This window comes from Balaenoptera ricei, chromosome 3 (genome assembly GCF_028023285.1).
Source record: "Balaenoptera ricei isolate mBalRic1 chromosome 3, mBalRic1.hap2, whole genome shotgun sequence".
Taxonomy (NCBI): Eukaryota; Metazoa; Chordata; class Mammalia; order Artiodactyla; family Balaenopteridae; genus Balaenoptera; species Balaenoptera ricei.
Window position 1 is genome coordinate 64,190,578 of NC_082641.1, and position 23,711 is coordinate 64,214,288.

The 23,711-nt window shown below is 36.8% G+C and overlaps 1 protein-coding gene and 1 long non-coding RNA gene across 7 annotated transcripts in view; one reads left to right on the forward strand and one right to left on the reverse strand.

The window, feature by feature from the left end:
- The window catches only part of LOC132362346 (uncharacterized), a 99,109-nt gene extending 89,735 nt beyond the window's left edge, over positions 1-9,374 (reverse strand). Inside the window, exon 1 of the long non-coding RNA XR_009502339.1 lies at positions 8,824-9,374. This is a non-coding gene — a long non-coding RNA (uncharacterized LOC132362346). The remainder of the gene's footprint in view (positions 1-8,823) is intronic.
- ZFYVE16 (zinc finger FYVE-type containing 16) overlaps positions 8,384-23,711 on the forward strand; it is a 55,046-nt gene continuing 39,718 nt past the window's right edge. For 2 of the 6 annotated variants that reach the window (XM_059916652.1, XM_059916656.1), the window contains exons 1-2: positions 8,396-8,652; positions 23,266-23,374. In XM_059916652.1, the coding sequence (XP_059772635.1) occupies positions 23,305-23,374 (70 nt within the window). In that variant the 5' untranslated portion in view covers positions 8,396-8,652; positions 23,266-23,304. Of the gene's footprint in view, positions 8,653-8,808; positions 8,930-11,811; positions 11,862-23,265; positions 23,375-23,711 lie in introns of those variants that run through there. The other 4 variants (XM_059916655.1, XM_059916654.1, XM_059916657.1 and 1 more) reach the window with 4 other exon arrangements.

Genomic DNA, 23,711 nt, shown 5'->3' on the forward strand with positions numbered 1-23,711 from the left:
GAATATTACTCAGCCATTAAAAAGAATGAAATATTGCCATTTGCAGCAACATGGATGGACCTAGAGATTTTCATACTAAGTGAAATAAGTCAGACAGAGAAAGTCAAACATCACAAGATAACATTTATATGTGGAATCTAAAAAAAATGACACAAATGAACTTATTTACAAAATAGAAATAGACTCACAGACATGGAAAACAAACTTATGGTTACCAAAGGAGAAAGGGGAAGGGATAAATTTAAAAAAAAAAAAAAAAAAAAAGGAAATAGGCAGGAAAATTACCATAATAGGAAGAAAATGTCACATGAGGAAATGTGGTCCCATATTATCCAGTCTCCTTGTATATCACTGGTCAATCACAGCAGATACTCTTGCAAAGTCTTACTTCAAGAGAAAAAGTGAGGTAGATGATGATTCCCTTTTCCTGTTTAGTATATACTTTCATACTTTCTTTTAACCTGTTTAACTGTATATATATTTTAACTTGTTTAACCTGCTTGTGTATCTATGTTTCTATCTATCTCAGATGTATAAATATATGTGTGTGTATATATACACATATATAGTTTAATATGAGTTGTAAAAGTCTCAGAGTCCATATGAGTCTATTGGTTTCTTTTTAACATTAAGGAAAATTGTAAAGTGTGCAGAAAAGTTTCTTTTGGTTATCTCTCTTGATCTGAAGGAGTAACTCAAAAATATTTTAAATGAGAAAATTCACTTTTGAACTGACTATCAAATCTGTTACCAAAAAAAGCTAATAAAAACATCACCGGGCTTCCCTGGTGGCGCAGTGGTTGGGAGTCTGCCTGCCAATGCAGGGCACACGGGTTCGAGCCCTGGTCTGGGAAGATCCCACATGCCACGGAGTAGCTGGGCCCGTGAGCCACAATTACTGAGCCTGCGCGTCTGGAGCCTGTGCTCCGCAACGGGAGAGGCCGCGATAGTGAGAGGCCCGCGCACCGCGATGAAGAGTGGCCCCCACTTGCCGCAACTAGAGAAAGCCCTTGCACAGAGACGAAGACCCAACACAGCCAAAAATAAAAAAAAAAAAAAAAAAAAAAATCACCATCTCTCATAAGAGAGGACAGGATTTCCATTCTATTTTTATTGAGAGATCACCATTATAAAACTACTTATAGTGGGCATGAATTTTATTCCACAATGCCAGGATACAATATATATCACATTTCCCTATTTCCTAAGTCAAATGTAATCTGTTCTGAGGTTGGAGGGAAAATTCAACCAATCATTTTTGGGATTCCCTTCTCTTTCTTGATGGGGTCCCACAACAATCCTAGTAATGTCAAAATCAGGAGGTTGAGCTGTCCTTTGCTCTGTGTGGTTGCCATATTTGCTGTTGCTCTGTTGACTGCAGGATGCTGCTATACAGCGCTGGAGCTGCCTCTTGGGCACTGAAGATCAGGCAGGCCCAGAGATACATCTTACAAGGGATCTTTCCACTGACTTCAGACTGTGCCTCTCACTGCCAAGTTCCTGAGGTCACTGCATGCCTACAAGGCTTGGTCTCTGCCACCCAGTGGTGGGTTCCTTGTCTTCTCTCCAGCTGTAGAAAGTTAATACTCTCCCAATGTTTGGAAATGTGATCCCTTTTCTTGAATATACATAATGAAAGGAGCTGGTAACCCCAGTTCATTTTTTCTCCTAATTATACACAATGTTAAACTTATGTAACTCAGAAAGTATGTCAACCTTTGTTTTGAGCTTGTTCTCACAAAAATATAATTATTTAAGTGACTAAAAAGTAGAATAATTAATTTCACTTCTCTGATTTGAATTTCAGTTCTCTTTCTGGCTCCAGTTTACATGCTAACTGGCAGTGGAATTAGATCACTAACAGTTGCTTCTTCTCTCTATAAGTTGCCTGATACTGTCACTTGCATCTTAACATATTTGAGCTTTGGTGAATTTCCTTATGCCAGCTTCCTAAACATAAAATTAGTATAACTGTGTACTAATATGATATACCTATATCTTTGAAATTTTTGTAGATGAATTCAATTGTGACTATCCTTAGATATAGTATAAAAGCACCAAATAGTTTTGATAACCTTTTCTTATTGACCTGTTGTATGACTTTATAGAAAAAAGTAGAAATCTAACATTAGAGTTATAAGTATATCCTAATCTGATTTAAATTTAATTATAATTCCTTGGACCATTTTAATAATATCTTTCGTATCATGATTTTGGCAATGGATATGACATGTGTTCATTATAGTATTAAACATTGGGATGTACAATGGTGAAAATGCTGAAATGTGTTTATTAAAAGCTAGAGAACTGGTTTAGTATCATATATATATAGTATATGATATGTAGTATCATATACATACATACATTTAACTTACATATATTACCCCCCCACACACACACACACCATTAGTCTCCTTTAGACGGTACAAGGGAACCAACTCATTCTTCTGAAAATGGTCAGTAAAGTAAAAGGTTGAATATTTAACTTCTCTTTCCTGTATGAACTTTATTTCAGGAAAACTAAATTGTTATTGAGGGACATTTTTCTTTCCCTAGAAAAATTCCAGCCAATAAATAAAAAAGAAATGATAGATTAGAATGTCATCATTTTGCAAACTCCAAATCAAAGGATGAATCCAAGTAGTGATTATCAATGGTTGCTAACATCACTGAAAGAGAGCCAACAAGATATTATGTGTCTCCTGATGGAAGTACACACCATCTATGAAGTAGCCTTGCCAAAAAAACTGAACTGTATCTAACCAAGCCTCTAGATCTAGCTACAAGTTTACAGGAAACACAGAGGCAAGAGACACGTGTTAAAAGATACTATGCAGAGGGAGGTGCAGAAAAGTCCAGATACTGAAAATTTTATAGGCTAAAAGACATGGCTTTTTAAAAAAACAAATTGCCAGGAACAAAAAAGAAAGAGGGAACTTTATTACACATCAACCAATCTCAATTTGTTGACCTTATTTGGATTTTGATTCACCCAAGCTATTTAAAAATGATGACATTTATGAAACAATTGGAAATATAGACAGCAATGCTTAAATATTTGACATTATTGAAGAATTACTGTTAAATTTTTGAGGTGTAATAAAGGTATTATTAATATATTTTTGTGAAGAGCTGTTTTATTTTAGAAATACATACAGAAATATTTATGAATGAAATGATATAACGTGAGATTTTCTTCAAAATAATAAGGTTGGGTAAGGCTATAGATGAAACAAAGTTATCCATATTGAAGTAAGATACTAATATTGGATAGAAAAGGATTTCATTGCATTATTATTTCTACTTTGTAAAGTGCTTATCTTTTAAATATATGTGTAGAAAAAATTTAGAGATGAAAAGATATGATAAATATAGCAGAGAGAGGAACACTCCCAAACACATTCTATGAGGCCACCATCACCCTGATACCAAAACCAGACAAAGATGTCACAAAAAAAGAAAACTACAGGCCAATATCACTGATAAACATAGATGCAAAAATCCTCAACAAAATACTAGCAAATAGAATCCAACAGCACATTAAAAGGATCATACACCATGATCAAATGGGGTTTATCCCAGGAATGCAAAGATGCTTCAATATACACAAATCAATCAATGTGATAAACCTGATTAACAAATTGAAGGAGAAAAACCATATGATCATCTCAAGAGATGCAGAAAAAGCTTTCGACAAAGTTCAGCACCCATTATGATAAAAACTCTCCAGAAAGTCAGCATAGAAGGAAACTACCTCAACAAAATAAAGGCCATATATGACAAACCCACAGCCAACATCGTTCTCAATGGTGAAAAACTGAAACCATTTCCTCTAAGCTCAGGAACAAGACAAGGCTGCCCACTCTCACCGCTATTATTCAATATAGTTTTGGAATTTTTAGCCATGGCAATCAGAGAAGAAAAAGAAATAAAAGGAATCCAAATCAGACAAGAAGAAGTAAAACTGTCACTGCAGTTTTACTTTATTTGCAGATGACATGATACTACATGTGGAGAATCCTAAAGATGCTACCAGAAAACTACTAGAGCTAATCAATGAATTTGGTAAAGTAGCAGGATACAAAATTAATGCACAGAAATCTCTTGCATTCCTATACACTAATGATGAAAAATCTGAAAGAGAAATTAAGGAAGCACTCCCATTTACCATTGCAACAAAAAGAATAAAATACCTAGGAATAAACCCACCTAAGGAGACAAAAGACCTGTATTCAGAAAACTATAAGACACTGATGAAAGAAATTAAAGACAATACAAACAGATGAAGAGATATACCATGTTCTTGGATTGGAAGCATCAACAATGTGAAAATGATGCTACTACTCAAAGCAATCTACAGATTCAATGCAATCCCTATCAAACTACCAATGGCATTTTTCACAGAACTAGAACAAAAAAATTTCACAATTTGTATGGCAACACAAAAGACCCCAAATAGCCAAAGCAATCTTGAGTACAAAAAATGGAGCTGGAGGAATCAGGCTCTGGGACTTCAGACTATACTACAAAGCTACAGTAATCAAGACAGTATGGTACTGGCACATAAACAGAAATATAGATCAATGGAACAGGATAAAAAGCCCAGAGATAAACCCATGCACATATGGTCACCTTATTTTTGATAAAGGAGGCAAGAATATACAATGGAGAAAAGACAGCCTTTTCAATAAGTGGTGTTGGGAAAGCTGGATAGCCACATGTAAAAGAATGAAATTAGAACACTCCCTAAATGCATTAAAGACCTAAATGTAAGGACAGACACTATAAAACTCTTAGAGGAAAACACAGGCAGAACACTCTATGACATAAATCACAGCAAGACCCTTTTTGACTCACCTCCTAGAGAAATGGAAATAAAACCAAAAATAAACAAATGGGACCTAATGAAACTTAAAAGCTTTTGCCCAGCAAAGGAAACCTAAACAAGACGAAAAGACAACCCTCAGAATAGGAGAAAATATTTGCAAATGAAGCAACTGACAAAGGATTAATCTCCAAAATAGAATAACTACGTCCAAATCTCAGAGACATAAAACAAAGTTTATCAGCTGTGACAGGCTAAGCTATGTTGCAGTAACAAATTACCCCCAAATCTCAGTGGCATATAACAACAAGGTTTATTTCTTGTTCTAGAAGTGCTCTGGAATCCCTCAAGAACTCACACTAATGGAGTGGCCACAGTATCAAGTCTGGTCTATTGCTGTGCCAGAGGGAAAGGAGGCTCTGGAGTGCCTCACATTGGTAAGTAAAATATCCAGTCTAGAAAGACACGTGTCACTTCTCACAGTTCATTTGCCTCAATCAGTCACTTGGCCCTATTCAACCATAAGGGGGCCAGAAGATACCCTGCCATCACATGCCCAGAAGAGAGAAGAACTAGAAATATTTGGCAAAGAAATCTGACCCCCTCAACAAGAGAACCCATGTCATGATGTTGAAGCTGTATCAAACCTGAGCCCTGGGGACTTCCCTGGTGGCGTAGTGGTTAATAATCCACCTGCCAATGTAGGGGACACGGGTTCGAGCCCTGGTCCAGGAAGATCCCATATGCTGCGGAGCAACTAAGCCCGTGCGCTACAACTACTGAGCCTGCGTGCCACAACTACTGAAGCCCGTGCGCCTAGAGCCCGTGCTCCACAACAAGAGAAGCCACCGCAATGAGAAGCCCGCACACCGCAATGAAGAGTAGCCCCCGTTCGCCACAACTAGAGAAAGCCCGCACAGCAACGAAGACCCAACACAGCCAAAAATACATAAATAAATAAATGTATTAAAAAAAAAAAAAAAAACCCGAGCCCTGGGAATCACTGTACCTTGCACCACCTCTAAGACAGTATCCAGACACAAGTGCTCATCAATCCTTTCGGGTATATTCTCTCTGATGACTCACAGTCATGCAATATATTGTATGCAGAGATTGCATAATGAATATAAGGTAATTGGTTGGCTCAATTACGAATTCAGCAATACTTTTAAAAAGGAATCCTTCCATTTTTCCTCTTGGATTATTAAAGTAATATGTTCTCATTACAAAAAAACTTGGAAAATATGGAACACTCGAAAGAAGAGGGAGAAATCACTCATAATTTCACCTTCCAAAAATAGAGTTAATATTTTAGTGGAATTCCTTCCAAACTTTTTCTATGCATTTTTAAAAACTAGTTCGCACAGTCACTAAAACTATAACCATTTCTTCATAGGTGACTTTGTTCCAAATAGCTGATCCAATTGGCCCTAGACCAGCAGACAATTTTTTAAAAAACTGTTTCAGCTCTTTTCCTTGTAACATGGGTGTCTTAGCATGGTTATATATCACTTAAATGCAGATGGGTAACTAACAGTTGCATGTCACATTCTGTATTTTGGTGCAATGAATCCCTAGTTCTAAAACTGCTTGTTAGTCTCAGACCAGCCATGAAACAAATGAATAATTGTAATAGTTATTTTCATTTGCTTCTGGTATTTTCTCCACCCAGTTTACTTATGAAAAGGGAACAGCTTTGTAAGTTCATATTACAATGGAATTTAAGCCTCTTAAAATCATCAGGATCCTGGTTACCTTTCAAAATAATAAAAACTGCTGATGATCCAAGTGATGATTAGGTAGTCTAAGGAATAAATTGACCAAGTATGTTATAACTAGGATGATGACTTTCCCCAAGTCCAGAAAACATTTAGTTATAAATAGGATCTTTAGGTAAAAGATGATACATTGAATATTTCAGTAATATTACTCAACTTTTGCCAAGGACTCTTTTTCCTTAATATTTTATCTGACATTACATTTGATGTGTAGCTTTCTTCTTTATTTCAACCAACAAAGGAAATCACAGAAAATGTGACCAAGAATCTATACAAAGCTCTTGTAATTTTACTATACTGCAGCAATCTCTCAGCTATTTATGTTAATAAATAAAAGAATGACACAGTGGATTGTGAACTTCTTCAGGGCAAAAATCATAAATTATCCATCGTTATAGTCCTTACAACTCCTAGCATAATGCACTGTATAGAGGAAACACCCATAAACAAATAAATGTGATACAAGGTACAATTTATATGTGAAAGGTAATTGGGTTTTGGTACCTTGTTTATTTTCCTTATTGTTACTCATCTAAATCTTTGTATTCTGAAATATCTCCTTATAATTTCCAAAACAGAAGTTACTGAATTAGGTCATGTGAACATTTCTTGATACGATTTGACAAGTAACTTTCCAAAATCTTTGTCTTAATTTATATCCCCAACAGGGTATGAGTGCTCATTTCATTCTACCCTCACCAATGGAGTCTATTCATAATGTAAACAAACTAATTAGATCCATGGGAAATAATACCTTTTTTGTCTTCTTTTCATTATTAATGAATTTGAACATTAGTAAAATATGCAGTAGGCATTTAAATTCCTTATTTTGCGAATTGACTGTTCATGTATATACTTTTCCCATTTACCTGTTTAAGGTCTTAGTGTTTCCTATTTCTAGTTTTTGTCCTCACACTGTGCAATGTAAATACTTCTATCTCAAATATGCACTTGTATACATGCATCTTTGCTGTAAGACTGTGTTTCTATAAGGGTAGTGACCCCATTTTATTTATCTGTGAGCGACACCGGACACATATTAGAGAAAATGCATACTGTTCTTCGTAGGATTATTCTTAGGATTAAATGAGATGACCTAAGCAAAGCATTTAACACAGTGTCTGTCACATAGCAGATGCTCAATAAATTATTTTAAGCAATCAATACAAGTTTCACCGTTGAACTAAAGCCACACAATTTCATTTCAGAATTTAGGAAAACCGAGATGAAGTATGTTTGAAAGATCAGTAACCATGCTTGTCCAAGTTGCAGATTTGGGATTTGAACGCTGATTCTCAAATATTGCACCGCAAATTACATCAGACTTACATATTCCTGAGATACTAAAACTCTTGAAATTTTTGAAAGAGCAGTATGAATTCCGAACCGGTAAAACCTTTTGGCAACCGACGGATTCTTTTCCCCGGTCTGTAATACCCTGACCTCACACAGATGTCTCTTCTTCCCTCATTTAAATTTATAGGAAACTTGTGGTGAACACAGTAAGGCTCAAACAAGCACAAATATACATCACATGATTGACATTTACTTCTCCGGATGAGTTAGCTTGTATTTTCATACAGGGGAGGCAGCTGTTCTCGCGGCCACTGTCAGAAAAGCAGAACTGAAGCAAGGAGAGGCAAAGGCAGAGCCCTCGGGAATGGCCAGTCGGCTGGAGGGCTTAAGGCTTGGCAGGGGGGTAGGAGCATTTTTGTTGCTGCCAGGGTGTGAGGGGGAGGGGGGCTGCGGGTGGTTGCAAAACCAGCCCTAAGCAAAAAAAGTGAGGTTTTTTCCGGGAAGACAGCAGCGCTGGGGGGAGCAGGCCGCGTTGGCTGCCCAGCAGGCGGGTGTGTCCAGTACAGGCCGCAGGACGCAGCAGGCTGGGGGCGGGGGAAGCTGCGTCTAGGTCAGCGAAGGGCAGAGGAAGCCGGACACGGACGCAGTCGCCTCCCGACCCCGGCTCCAAGGCTTCTAGTGGGAAACCGAGTCCCGACCTACGGCCGATCTTCAGGAGCCCCAGTCACCCCAGAACCTCCTCAGGCCTTTCCGGTAAGAAGCCCGACGCCCGGGGCTTAGAACCTGCATGGCAGCGCGCAGGCGCCTCGTGAGCCGGGAGGCCGCGGACGCAGAAGGAGGGGGTGTGTGAGGCACAGAAAGCCTTCTCTGCGCCTGCGCTATCTGCTCTCCCTAGGTCGGGGGGGTAGGGGGGGGGCAACAAACCTTGAGCCGACATCGCGCACACCCTGGATTCCCGGCCGGGGTCGCTCTTCACTCCTTAACGCGGCGTCTCGTCAAGCCTCACAGAGCTCCGCAGGGGTGTGGGGAGGTAAGAGCCCCCTGGAACAGGCGTCTTGGCCTCTCCTCACCCCTGCTGCCCTCGGGGAGGGGGCGGGGTGACCGCTGGTCGCGCTGCCCTAGGCGCTGGGTCAGGTCCTCCTGTTCCTCCAGGGACCGAGCCTTGGGCCCCCGACCCATTCCTTTCCTGAGCCCCCTGAGCTGGCTGGGAAATAAGGACTCAAACCTCGCGGCTCCTCGGTAAAGCCTGTTGGGCCGGACCAGGCCAGGATAGCAATCACGGCCGCTGTTTGCCGGGTCCCACCCACCCGGGCCTCCCGGAGTGCTCGGCGCTGCCGGGGGAGCAAGCCCCGGGCCGCGGCGGATGGAGGGAGAAGAGCCCCCAGGGCCGCCTGTCCCTCCAGGGAAGGGGCTGAGCTTGCAGGATGGGCTGTCGCTCCCGAGGAGTGAGTGGTAGCCTCTGCGCTGAAATGACTCTGCCCCCGCAGAGGAATCTGTCATCGCCGCCCGTGCTCTAGCAAAGCCCATTCTCGCACCGATGCATTTTCTCATCGTTTTAGACCAGAAGGACGCGCTAGTGTCCCTTCGTCTACCTTTTCTTTAGTACCTTTGCAAAATGATAAAAGATGATCTAACTTTTAAACTATAAACTTACTTGTACTACCGTGACTGCATGATATTATATTCCAGACTAAGGGAGTTCTTGTTAGTTTGACTGGTATGGAAACCAGTCCATACATTTGATAACTTAATATTTTTCCTTTAATAAAATAGGCAGTTTGTTGATCGAATTAGGTTCCTTAATTTATTATTTTGAGCTTGTCTTTTGAATTGACACGAGTTCAGTGCTTTGATCTAGTAGAACTATATATAATTTTCCACCTAATTTCTTCCCTTTTTTCTCCTCTGGATATTAAACCGCATGTTTAGTGTAAAAAAAATTAAATATAATAAAGAATAAGGAAAAATAATCAACTTTAATTCCACATTTAAAGGTAATCAACAATAGTTAATTTTGACTTTTCACCTGAGTCTTTTTTTTTCCTGTGGCATTTTCTGAATTGAAATAATGAGATTTTATATACAGTTGGATTGCCTGCTTTTCTTGATTAAAATTATATTTTAAGCATTTCCCCATGTTTTTAAAAAGCTTCATAGACATGACTTTATGATTTTTGATTACACAACTGATACATGAGCAAAGTGTCTTTTGAAACAGTTACATTACATATAAAAATAAATTCCCTTTTAATTATCATCCCCAGTTATAATATTACATAATATGATGGTATCACAGTTTATTTAATCCAGTGGGTCTCAGGATCCCTTTATACACTTAAAAATTATCGAGGACTAGAAGAGTTTTTGTTTTCTAATGCAGTATATATATACCATTTTAGAAATTAAAACTCGGAAAATTAAAAAAATTTTTATTCATTTAGAAGTAATAAACCCATTATATATTGAATTAAATTATATTGTTTAAAGTAACTATATTTTTAAAAAAAAATTTAGTGAGAAGGATGGCATTGTTTTACATTTTTTGTAGGTCACTTTAATGTCTGGCTTTATAGGAGATGGCTAGATTCTCATATTTGCTTTGCCCTTTGGTCTGGTGTGCTACCTTGTTTAACCTGAAGCATATTAAGAAAATCCATCCTTGCACAGATTGGTATTTGGAACAGGAAGGCTCTCACCCCCCGAAAGCTCTTGGGGTCTTTAGGGGTCCTCAGACCACAGTTTTAAAAAGCTGATTTAATCATTCTTGTATTGGTGAGCTGTTAGAGTCTTTGCAATTTTCACTATTACAAACATTGCAACATTGAAAGTTCTTTATAATGTGTTCTTGGGCCTAAGTACTAGTGTTTCTCTAGAAGTGGAATTGCTAGGTCATAGAGTATATACTTTAAAAAAAAAGTTTTGATAGACATAAACATCACTTATGATGCCTGCATAATTTTCTGTGTCCTAATGTTGGTGTTTAGATTGCTTCAATTAATGATTTGGCAAAATATCTTTGCATATTTTCAGTTGTTTTGGATTATTTTCTTGAATTTATGAAATGGGAATCGTTAGATAAAATGTTAGGAATCTTTTTGAATCGATTGATGCATATTATCACATTGTTCCCCTGAGTGAGTATACCAGTTTATTTCCTATCAGCAGTGTCTGAGATGCTCTTTTTATCAAACACTTACCAACATTGAGTACTTTTATTATTAAAAAGATCATATTCTGATCTAGTAGGCAGTGAATGGTATGTATTCTGATTTGTGTTACTTCGGTAATGCAGGTTGTACATTGAATGTTTTTTCATAATCTTACTAGTTATCTGTTCATATTGTTTGCCCATTTATGGTCCAGTGTCCAAGTGTTTTTCTAACAGATTTGTGTTACCTTTTTACATTATAAGGATACATGCTATCATTTTTTTTGAAGGAAAGGAACAAAATTATCTTTTTTCCTGTTTATAGAAGTAGTATATTTTTGTTAAAAAAATACTATAAGAACATGTAATATAGATGTTATGCTTACATAATCTCAGACACCATTATGAACAGTTTGGTGTTTGCTCCTCTGTATTTTTTTTTCTTGTGCCTTTTCTAATACTATAATTTTTTTTTTTTTACAACTTATTTGTAAAAATGGATTTGTACTATGCATGAAGTTTTACAGTTTGATTTTTTTGTCTTTTAGCATTATATATTGGATATTTTTTCATGGAAGTACATAGAACTATGGGCAAAGTTTTTGCAGAGTGGCTTTAGGAACACCAGTTGTGACCTTTAGTTATCTGATGTCAGGCTCCTGTCCTCTTCTATATTCTCTTCCTAGGTGATTTCATCTATTAACAGCTATGTGCTGCCAATTCCCAAATCTTTATCTATCTCAGACTTCTCTCCTGCATTCCAGATCCTTACATTCAACTGCCTATTGGACATCTCCCCCAGGATGTTCTCAAGGTACTTCAAACACCAGTCCAAACGTGAACTCGTGTTTTCCCTCAGTCCTGCTCCTCTTTGTATTGCCTGTTATGGTCAGTGCTACCTCCGTCTACCCAGTCACTTGCGATGGCAACCTGGCAGTAATCCTAGCTTTCTCCCTTGCTTTCACTCCCCAAAGTTCCCATTCTTTAGCCGCTTTTATATCTGTTTCCTTTTCATCTGCCCTGTCTCAGTTCAGGCCCTCATCATCTCTCACCTTAACCATTTTAGGAGTCTCCTTATTATTGGTTTTGTTGTTTTCTGACAAATCTTGCATGTTGTTGCCAATTTGGTTTTACTCATGAAGAGATTTTTAAAAATCATTTTTGCAGAGTAAACATTGTAAATATTTGTTTATAAAATTATGAATACATAAATGGCCAAGTTAGTAAAGATAATACCTAAAACAAGTTATCATATGCACACATAAATAAACTTCCTTAGAATAGGGAGTATATCTTGTATTTCTTTTGTGTCTTCTGTACAAGGGTAGATTACTGGCACAATAAGTAAATCTTGATTGAAATGGGAAGTATGTGCAGTTTAATAAGATTTCATGTCAAAAGATTTCAGTGTCATACCTTTTACAAATTGTTAGATTATATTATTATTTATCCTACCTTGTTTTGTATCTTTTAGGTGATTCAAAGAACATAATACTTAGTAGTACATTGCTATTTGGATAGAAATACTTTTTAAGTAGATGTTATTTAATAAATTCTATAATTTTTAAGAAAAATTATTGGGCTTTTTCTAATGAGAACTGTTTCTACACCTTTGAGTTCTGTGCTTTATTTTTTAAAAATACATTTTGTATTCATAGTTCCTTTATTACTTTTTGCTATTATATTTAAGGTAATGTTTATATTTATCAAAGGGATACCTGTACATAATTTAAAGAGTCAAATAATCCTACAAGACTTATAGTGAAAAACAGTAGCCCTCTGCCCTCATCCTTCTCTCCCTGAATCCCACTCTACAGAAGCAGCTTTTCTAAGTGTTCCTCATTGGAATCACAAACACAGAAAATAACTTGAGTAACTATTTTCTCAGTTCCCCCAAGGGTGATTTATAACTATAGTAGACCCTTGTACAACACGAGTTTGAACTGCAGGTCCACTTATACGCAGATTTTTTCCAGTAGTAAATAAATACTACAATACTACACGATCCTGCTTGGTTGAATCCATGGATACAGACAGGAATCTCAGATACTGAGGAACTGTGGATACAGAGGGCCGACTGTAAGTTATACAGGACTTCGTGAAGTCAGCACCCAAACCCCATTGTTCAAGGGTCAACTGCAGTAACACTTCAGATGCATAGGAGAGATGTTAATTCATTACATAAAGTGAATGCCTTAGGGGCATTAAGGCTTAATTCTCTCACAGAACCCTTACTCAGAAAGGCTGCCCCACAGTCAGCAACTATTCAACTCTTTTTCACCTCTAGGTTTTTAAATAACATGCTCTCATATACAGCTATTTCTCCTCTCTACCCCCATCCTACCATAGTTTTAGACATTATTTACCAATTTCCTATTATAGAAGGTGGGAATTTATGTTTGTTACACCAGCCTCCACATTTAAGTACTGCACTTCTCCCCTCCTTTATATTTGCAAATTAGTTATATGTTAATTTTTAGTTAAATTATTAGTGTTTGCATCATTTATGTAAATATTGTGTACAGCTGAGCCAGGTAGTATATTGTGATGTTACTTCCTTTCATGTATAATTCTGTGTTTTTCCTAGAGTTAATAATCATCTTGGTTTTTTACTACATCTTTTCATATCGTTTATTTAATCTATTAACAACCTTTCAGACAAGATGTGTAAATCTCCTTGTGGTAGATTCACACATATCAGATAATCTGTTTGTTTATTTTGCAACATCTTTCCTGTAATTGTCTGTCACCCTGCCTCCATCTTGATGGGTTGCTCTCTAGGCCTGTTGTACAGCTATCTTCCTGAAGTGTCCTTTTATGATCATCTGTGAATTTCATTTTTCTCTCCCCTGTGTGGGATAACCTGTTTCCAGGATGTCAGGTCTTTTTTCTTTCTTGGTGTTGCCTTCATGTTGGCAAAGTACATCTTCTAGTAGTTTCCTGAGAAAGACTGAATGGGAGGCAAATTTTGACATACCTCCTTCATTATGTGTGTGCATGTATGTGTACATGCATTTCCTTACTTTCCAGCATTATAAGATACTCCATGCTCATCTTGTATATTTCCTGTCCCAGTCTTACAATCAGCGATTTCTCCAAGGAGCCTTAGTTCCTTTTGTTGGAGAAACCAAGATCTGGGCACTAGTGTGCTTGTTGCCACTAAGACGTCTTGCTTTTAGGCCCTTTCAGCTGATGGAGCAAGAGATATGGTTTATGCTAATATCTATAAATATTTCAAATAAAAAATTATTACAAATGTGTAACCATCTGTGTCCATATTAAGCTAAACATGAATTTATACTGATGTCTCCAACTCAAATTCATTACCACATGGATCATTCTAGCTTCCTCCCCTTGCTTATATATAACCTTCCCCTCCAAAAGTGGAAACCTCACTCCCACCATCAGCCATCCATTTATTTAATTTCATTTCTAGCATATGTGTATGATGGTTTCAGAATTAACCCATACCCCCAGAAGAAACAGCTTTATCAACTAGAGTATAATGCTCGTGTTGCCTTTAGACTCCACTTATTTCCAAAGGTAGAACTTTATTTCTCCCCCTTCAGCATGGTTGTTTTATACATTCGTAATGCATTTAGACTTTTTTTTTTCCACATTCTGCATTCCATCTGAGTCCCCCAACCTTCGAAACATTTTTAAAAATTTGCGTACATTGAGGTTATTCTTTGTGTTATAAAGTTGCATGGGTACAGACAAATGCTTAACGTCTTGTATTCACCATTATAGTATTATACAGAATAGTTTCACCACCCTAAAAGATCCACTTTGCTTTACCTGTTCAGTCCTCCCCTACTCCAAAGCACTGGCAGTCACTGATGTGTGTACTGTCACTCTAGTTTTACCCATTCCAGAATGTCATAAAATTAGAATTGTATAGTATAGAGGTTTTTTAGACTGCTTTCTTTCACTTAGCAATACCCATTTCAGATTCATCCATCTTTTTGTGGCTTGATGGTACATTTCTTTATATCACTGAATAATATTCCATTGCATGGATGTACCAGAGTTTATTTAGCCATTCACTTACTGAAGGACATCTTGGATGCTTCCACATTTTGGCAGTTATGAATAAAACTGCTATAAACATTCACATCTCAGTACTTGTGTGGATATAAATCTTTAAATCAGTAGGGTAAATACCCAGTATTATGATTGCTGGTTCATATGGTAAGACTATGTTTAGTTTTGTGAGAGACTGCCAAGGTGTCTTCCAAAGTAGCTGTACCATGTTGCATTCCTATCAGCAATAAATGAGAGTTCCTGCTGTTTGGCATCCTTGGGGCATTTGGTATTGTCAGTTTTTTTGGATTTCAGCCATTGTAATAGATATGAAGTGGTATCTCATTATTTTAATCTGTAGTTCTCTAAAGATAAATGATATTGAGCATTTTATCATATGCTTATTTGCAAATTTTATATCTTTTTAAATTTTTATTTTAGAGTATAGTTGATTACCAATGTTGTGTTAGTTTCAGGTGTACAGCAGAGTGATTCAGTTATACATATACATGTATCCATTCTTTTTAAAATTCTTTTCCATTTAGGTTATTATAGAGTATTGAGCAGAGTTCCCTATGCTATACAGTAGGTCCTTGTTGGGCAAACTTTATATCTTCTTTGGAGAGGTATCTGTTCAGAACTTTTGCCCATTTTTTAATTGGATTGTTTGTTATCTAATTATTGAATTTTAAGAGTCTTTTGAGGACTTTGGATACAAGTCCTTTATCAGTTATGTGTTTTTGAAATATTATCTCCCACTCTGTGGCTTGTCTTCTCATTTTCTTAACTGTCTTTTTCAGAGCAGGTTTTTTTTTAACTTCAGTAAGGTCCAACTTATCAAGTTTTTTCTTTCATGTGTCATGCCATTGGTGTTATATTTAAAAATTCATCACCAACCCAAGGTTATATAGATTTTCTCTTATGCTTTTTCAAGAAGTTTTTAGAATATTGCATTTTACATTTAGTCTCATCCATTTTATTTTTAATTTATTTCTTCAGTTTCATTGAGATAAAACTGACATACAGCACTACATAAGTTTAAGGTGTACAGCATAATGATTTGACTTACATACATCATGAAATGATTACCAGAGTAAGTTTTGTGAACATCCTTTATCTCATATAGATACAAAATTAAAGAAAGAGAAAAAAATTTTTTTCCTTGTTATGAGAACTCTTAGGGTTTACTGTCAACAACTTTCATAGGTAACATACAGCAATGTTAATTATATTTATCGTGTTGTACATTACATCCCTAGTACTTATTTATCCTATAACTGATGTTTGTACCTTTTGCTACCTTCATCCAGTTGCCCCTCCCTCCACCCCCTGCCTCTGGTAACCACAAATCTGATCTTTTTTTCTGAGTTTGTTTGTTTGCTTTTGAAGTATAAATGATCTACAATACTATGTTAGTTGCTGGTGTACAACATAGTGATTTGATATTTCTATACATTTCAAAATGATCACCACAGTAACTCTAGTTACCATCTGTCACCATACAAAGATATTAAATAATTATTAACTGTATTCCCCACACTGTACATTTCATACCCATGACTTACTTATTTTGTAACTGGAAGTTTGTACCTCTTAGTCTCCCTCATCTATTTCTCTCCTCCCCCCATCACCCTTCCCTCTGGCAAGGGGGATTTGTTCTTTATATATATGACTCTTTCTCTTTTGTTGTGTTTGTTCATTTGTTTTTTAGATTGTACATATAAGTGAAATCATATAGTAATTGTCTTTCTCTGTTTGACTTATTTCACTTAGCATAATACCCTCTAGGTCCATCCATGTTGTTACAGATGGCAGTTTTGCCATTTTATTTCCATATGTCTTTGTTCTCTGTGGGTTGATCTTGTTTGGGACTCTCTGTGATTCCTTGATTCTGTGGGTTCTGAATGTCTGTTTCCTTTCCCAGGTTAGGGAAGTTTTCAGCTATTATGTCTTCAAATATGTTCTCTGCCCCTTTCTCTCTCTCTTCTCCTTCTGGAACTCCTGTAATGCAAAGTTAGTGCACTTGATGTTGTCTCAGAGGTCTCTTAAGTGGTCGTCTTTTTTTTTTTTTAATTATTTTTTTCTTTTCCTGTTCAGCTTGAGTGATTTCTACTACTCTGTCTTCTAGTTCGCAGTTCGCTGATCTGTTCCTCTGTATCATCTAGTCTACTGCTGATTCCTTCTAGAGTATTTTTTTTCTTTCATTTATTGTATTCTTCAACTATGTTTGGTTCTTTATATTTTCTAATTCTTTGTTGGAAACTTCTAACTTCTCACTGTGTTCATCCATTCTTTTCCTGAGTTCTTTGAGCATTTTTATGATCATTACCTTGAACTCTTTATCAAGTGGATTGCTTATCTCCACTTAGTTCTTCTTCTGGGGTTTTATCTCGTTCCTTCATTTGGAACATATTCCTCTGTTGCCTCATTTGCCTAATTCTCTGTCTTTATTTCTGTGTATTTGGTAGGTTGGGTATGCTTCCTGATCTTGGAGAAATGACCTTATGTAGAAGATGTCCTATGATGCCCAGCAGCATAATCCCCTCTCATCCCGAGACCTATCTGCTCTAGGGAGTGCCCTTTAGGTGGACTGCATGGGCCCTTCTGTTTTGTTGGGGTGACTGCTGTGGGCATCCTGGTAGGTGTGGCTGACCCCTTGTCTGGTTTGGTTGCCAGGCCCTGAGTAGTGTGAAGACTCCTGGCTGCTGGTGGCAGGGCCAGGTCCTGACATGGCCGGCTGCATGGCCTGTGGTGTCCCAGTCCTGATGCTAGACTGCTGGTGGGCAGGGCTGGGTCATGAGGTGGTTGGGCCAGGACTAGTGCTGGCCTTTAGTGGGCAGAGCCATGTCCTAAGGCTGGTGTTGGCCTCTTGGTGGGCAGGGCTGGTTCCTGACATGGTTGGCTGTGAGGTCTGGGATATCCTGGAGCTGATGCTGGCCTGCTCTTGGTTAGGTCCAGATCCCATGGCTGATAAGCCAGAGGGAGGATTCCAAAATGGCGCTTGTCATCACCAGTGTCCTTATGGTAGAATGAGCTCCCCACAATGACTGCTGCCAGCATCTATGTCCCCAGGGTAAGTCCCAATTGCCTCCTGCCTCTCCAGGAGTCTCTCTAAGATCAGCAAGTGGGTCTGACCAAATCTCCTTTCAAATTACTGCTTCTGCCCTGGATCTCAGAGCATGTGTGATTTGGTGTGCACACTTTAAGAGTGAAGGCTCTATTTCCCCCAGCCCTCTGGCTATTCTGAATGTAAGCCCAAAGCCTAATGTTTTAGGAGGCTCATTCTCCTGGTGTAGGACCCCCAGGCTGGGGAACCTGATATGGAGCTCAGGCCCCTTGTTCCTTGGGGAGAACCTCTGCAATTGTAATTATCCTGCTGCTTATGGATCACCCACCCAAGGGTATGTGTCTTGACTGTACCATGTCTCCACCTCTCCTACCCATCTTGTTGGGGTTCCTTCTTTATATTAAGTTGTAGAAGATCTTTTCTGCTAGTTCTCATCAATAGTTGCTCTTTAAGTAGTAATTTTGGTGTGCCCACGGGAGGAGGTGAGCTCAAGGTCTTCCTATTCCTCTGTCTTAGCCACTCCCCCTCTGTTATCCATTTAAAATACATTCTTATGTAAGGTGTAATTCTTGCAGTATTTCATACTTTTCATTATTATTATATTTGTTATGGTGATCTGGGATCAGTGATCTTTGATGTTACTACTATAACTTGCTGAGGGCCTAGATGACGGTTAGCATTTTTAGCATAAAGAATTTTTTAATTGAGGTGTGTACATTGGTTTTTTATACATAATAGTATTGCACACAATAAACTACAGTATAGTGTAAATCTTTAAATCATTTGGACAAATACCATATAATTTTTATATGCACTGGGAAACCAAGAAATTTGTGCAACTCACTTTATTGTGATATCCACTTTATTGCAGTGGTCTGGAACCAAATCTACAATATCTTCAAGGTATCCCTGTATTGTGTTGGCTGTTATAGGTCCTTTGCCTTTCCATATACACTTTAGAATGAGTTTCCTGAGTTCTACAAAATAGCTTACTGGGATTTTGATTGGGAATGCACTGAATCTACAGATCAGGTTGGAAGAACTGACATCTTAACAATATTGTCTCCTTGTCCATGAACATGGACTATATCACCATTTATTTAGATCTTCTTTGATTTTTTGTCAGCATTTTGTAGTTTTCCACATATAGGTCCTGTATATATTTTATACTTATATCTAAGCATTTAATTTTTGAGGTATATTGTAAATGCTGTTTTTTAAAATTTCAAATTCCAACTGTTCCTTGCTCATATAGGAAGCATTTGACTTTTGTATATTAACCCTGTATCCTGCATCCTTGCTATTACTCTCACTTTTCCATATTGGGGGATCAGTCTGGGGGGACTTTCTACATTGAAAATCATGTCATCACAAATAAAGACATTTTTATTTCTTCCTTTCCAAACAGTGTACCTTTTATTTCCTTTTCTTATTACACTAGTGAGGGTTTCCGTACTATGTGCAATAGGAGTGGTGAGAGAAGACATCCTTTCCTTGATCCCAGTCTTTGGGGGTAGGGCATCTAGTTTCTCATCACTAAGTATATTGTGTAATGGTAGCTGTAGGTATTTTGTAGATATTCTTCATCAAACTGAAGAAGTTCCCCTCTACTCATAATTTGCTGAGAGCTTTTATCATGAAGAAGTATTGGGTCTTGTCAAATGCTTTTTCTTTTGCATCAGTTCATATGATTATATGATAATTTTTCTTTAGTCTGTTGATGTGGTATATTACATTGATTAATCTTCAAATGTTGAACCCACCTTGCATACCTGAATAAATCCCACTTGGTTGTTGTGTATAATTTTGTTTATACATCGCTGGATTCAATTTGCTAATATTTTGTTGTGGATTTTTACTTCTGTGTTCATAAGTTACATTGGTCTGTAGTTTTTCTTTCTTGTAATGTCTTTATCTGGTTTTGGTATTAGAGTAATGCTGGTCTTATAGAATGAGTTAGGAAGTGTTCCCTGTGCTTCTTTTTTCTGGAGGAGACTGTGGAAGATTTGGATAATTTCTTCATTAAATATTTGGTAAAATTCACCAGTGAAGCTATCTAGACCTGATCGCTTTTTTTGTGGAAGGTTATTAACTATTGATTCAGTTTCGTTAATATATATAGGACTGTTCAGGTTGTCTGGTTTTCCTTGTGTGAATTTTGGTAGTTTGTGTTTTTCAAGGAATTGGTCCATTTCATCAAAATGATAAAGTTTGGGGGCATAGAATTGTTCATAATATTGCTTTATTTTCCTTTAAGTGTCCATGGTATCAGTAGTTATGACCCCTCTTTCATTTCTGATATTGGTAATTTGTATCTCTCTTTTTTTTTAATTAGCCTAGTTTATCAATTTTACTTTTTTCAAAGAAAGAGTTTTTGGTTTCAGTGGTTTTTCTCCATTTCTCTATTTTCCTGTTTTTAATTTCATTGATTTCTGCTCTAATCTTTGTTACCTTTCCTTCTACCTACTTTGGGCTTAAATTGCTCTTTTTCTAATTTCCCAAGGTGGAAGCTTAGATTATGGATTCTTAGATCTTTCTTTTTTAATATATGCACTTAATGCTATAAGTGCCCCTTTAAGCACAGCTTTTACTACATTCTGTAAGCCTCACTTGAATTTTAAGATTTGTGTTATCAATTTTCATGATCACTTTTTTCTTCACATATTCTTTACGTATGGCTTCCTGTTGCTGTTTCATAGTTGCATTGCTTTTTTTTTCTGAGAATATTAGTTTCTTTGAAGTTTTCTTCTTCCTATATTGTCTCTTCCTCCAAGTTCCTTTTATTTGTTTTGGTGTCTATGTGTTTTCATGTACTTTTGTATATGTATGGTATAAATAAAATTTAAAAATGGAAATAAAAGAAGTAATATGCTTTAATGAATAGGATGGCATACCATTGTTAATGAGAATTGTTCTGAAGTTTACCTTGTGCTAGCATAATTATTGTTTCTTTGAAGATGACATTTTCTGTCTGGCTGTTCTATCTTGGAGTTCAAAAGTTTCACTATAGAGTATCTAACTGTGGATTTCTCTTTACAGTCGACCATTGAACCATGTGAGGGTTGGGTTGCCGATTCTCTGCAAGTCAAAAATTCACATATAACCTATAGTCAGCCCTCCGTTTCCACGGTTCCTCCATATCCATGATTCAACCAACTCTGTGGAGTATTGCAGTACTTACTATTGAAAAAAATCTGCATATAAGTGAGCTGTGCAGTTCAAAGCCATGTAGTTCAAGGGTCAACTGTATTTATATTGCTTGGTAATGGGTTACCTATATCTGTTGTGTTTTTCATCAGTTCTGGAATTCCTGGCATTTTCTTTTCAAGCATACTTGTTCCATGCTCTGTTCTCCTTATGGGGCTCCATTCTCATTCTGTCATCCATGTTTTTTAACTTCTTTTTTCATATTTTCTTCTTCCTCATCTCTCTGGGCTGCATTTTAGGTTATTTCTTCAGATAGGTCTTCCTGTTTGTTCAATTCTCTTAAGCTCTGTCTAATCTCTTTTAACCCATCTTTAAAGTATCTCTCATTTTTTCTGAGCCTCATGTGTCCTCAGTTCATGGTGACCATCATAAATGGCTCTAGTAAAGCCCTCTCAGTAGTTTATTGTCTTTTATCCTTCATTTCCCACTCCTATTCCTTACTCAGGGCACCATTCAAATGTGTTTAATAATCTATATCTTTTTGTTTGTATATTATTGCAAAATTTGTATTGTTTTATTGTGTTTTACAAAAGTAACAGTTTGTAACAGACTGGAAGTTTAAAAAAAAAGTCATTCACTATCAACTGTTTAAGGAACATTGCTGAAAAGTGTTCCCCCTTCTGGATTTAGCCGATTGCTTTCCTTTGATATCATTTAACTTGTCCCTCTATCCTTGAATTTCCTGTAAATATGCAGTTAGTACTAAAAACTTGATTAGATTTGGATTCAGGTTTTTTTGGTTTTTTTGTGGGTTTTTTTGTTTGTTTCTTTGGGCAGGAATATTTTGTATGTGAGTCTGTGTCTTCCACATTAATTGATGGTGAAATTGGTCACTGGAATTAGATGTGTTGGCCTGATCCCACCATTATAAAGTTCCCCTCCAACCTTTCATCTAACAGTTTTAACATCCATTGATAGCCATTGCCTAGTCTATTTATTGCTCTAGGGACTATGAAGAAATGATTTAAAAATTTTTAATATCTTTCTGCATTTATCAACTGGAATTCTTATCTAAAGAACTCTTCCTCAGCAACTGTTTTCTTATCCTAAAGTACATTTTGTAAATAAAGGGCAGGATAAATTCTTAGTTCTTTTCTCATAGTATATCAGTTTTTAGAATAAAGTGTTACTGCCCTAGCAACCCTCTAATGAGTGGTGGTTTTTGATTTTGTTTTTAGTATCATTATGATCTCTTGGTTTTTTTTTTTTTTTAATCCATTTGATTTGTGGTCCGTCCTTTGTAGTCTTCATTTATTTGAGGTTCATTTGTCCCATTTAAGCCAGTGATACTTAGCTCCTGTGTCCTTTTAATATTGTCCCATTAGTCATTGATAGATTCCTTCAAGGTGTCTCAGGCTTATTTGATGGAGCTCCTGCCACAGATCAGAGGTTCACCTACTTTATTCATAAAACTAACTTTTAGTTTTCTTGTACCTCTCTCATACGCTTGTTTTCTATTTCTTTAATTTCTGCTGTTTGCTTATTTGTTTTCATTCTTTTTTTTCTAGTATAAGCATCTAAGTCTCTAGGTATCTGTCTTTAAGTATTCACTTTTGCTGAATCTCACAAGTTTTTACATGCAGTATTTTTATTTGTGTGTAGTATATTTTATATTATTTGATATGTGGTACTTACAACTATTTATAGCTTTCAACTATGCGTTCTTTGACCCATGAGTTATTTAGATAAGTGTTTTAAATTTTAAATAGTTTATGTATGCATGTTATGTTGTTAGAGTTTGTTTTCATGTCATTTTTGTATATATAGAGGAATTTCCCCAACTAACTTACAGATTCTTCAAAGCAATACTCTTAAATTTTATTTGTGTCTATTCCCTGGCTGTGTTTCTTGTTATGCAGTACATGGTATAATATTTATATGTCAGAGAATTAAATGAACTATCATACTTCGTATTTTCTAGGCACACAAGAATTAAATTCTGAGTAAGTCTACAAGTAGGATGGACAGTTATTTTAAAGCAGCAGTCAGTGACTTGGACAAACTCCTCGATGATTTTGAACAGAATCCAGGTTTGTCAATTTTTCATTTTTACCATTAATGTAATTTTAAAATGTCCATAATTAGTACTCTTAGCAGAACTTGGTTTCAGTTTTGGTCACATGGTTATCTCCTGTAAAACATTCACTTATTATAATGAATTAGTGTATTCTTATACTGCATAGAACCAATAGCCAGAAATAGAAGTAAGAAAGGTAGAAGTTTCTCTCCAGATACACATTTAGGTAAAAGAAAGACCTTTAAAAACAACATACGAACCAGCTGAAAGCAACCTGAAAGTTCTATATTAATTGGTATTTCATTACTATGAAAGATAGTATTTTCCTCATCTTAGGATGAAGACTAGGA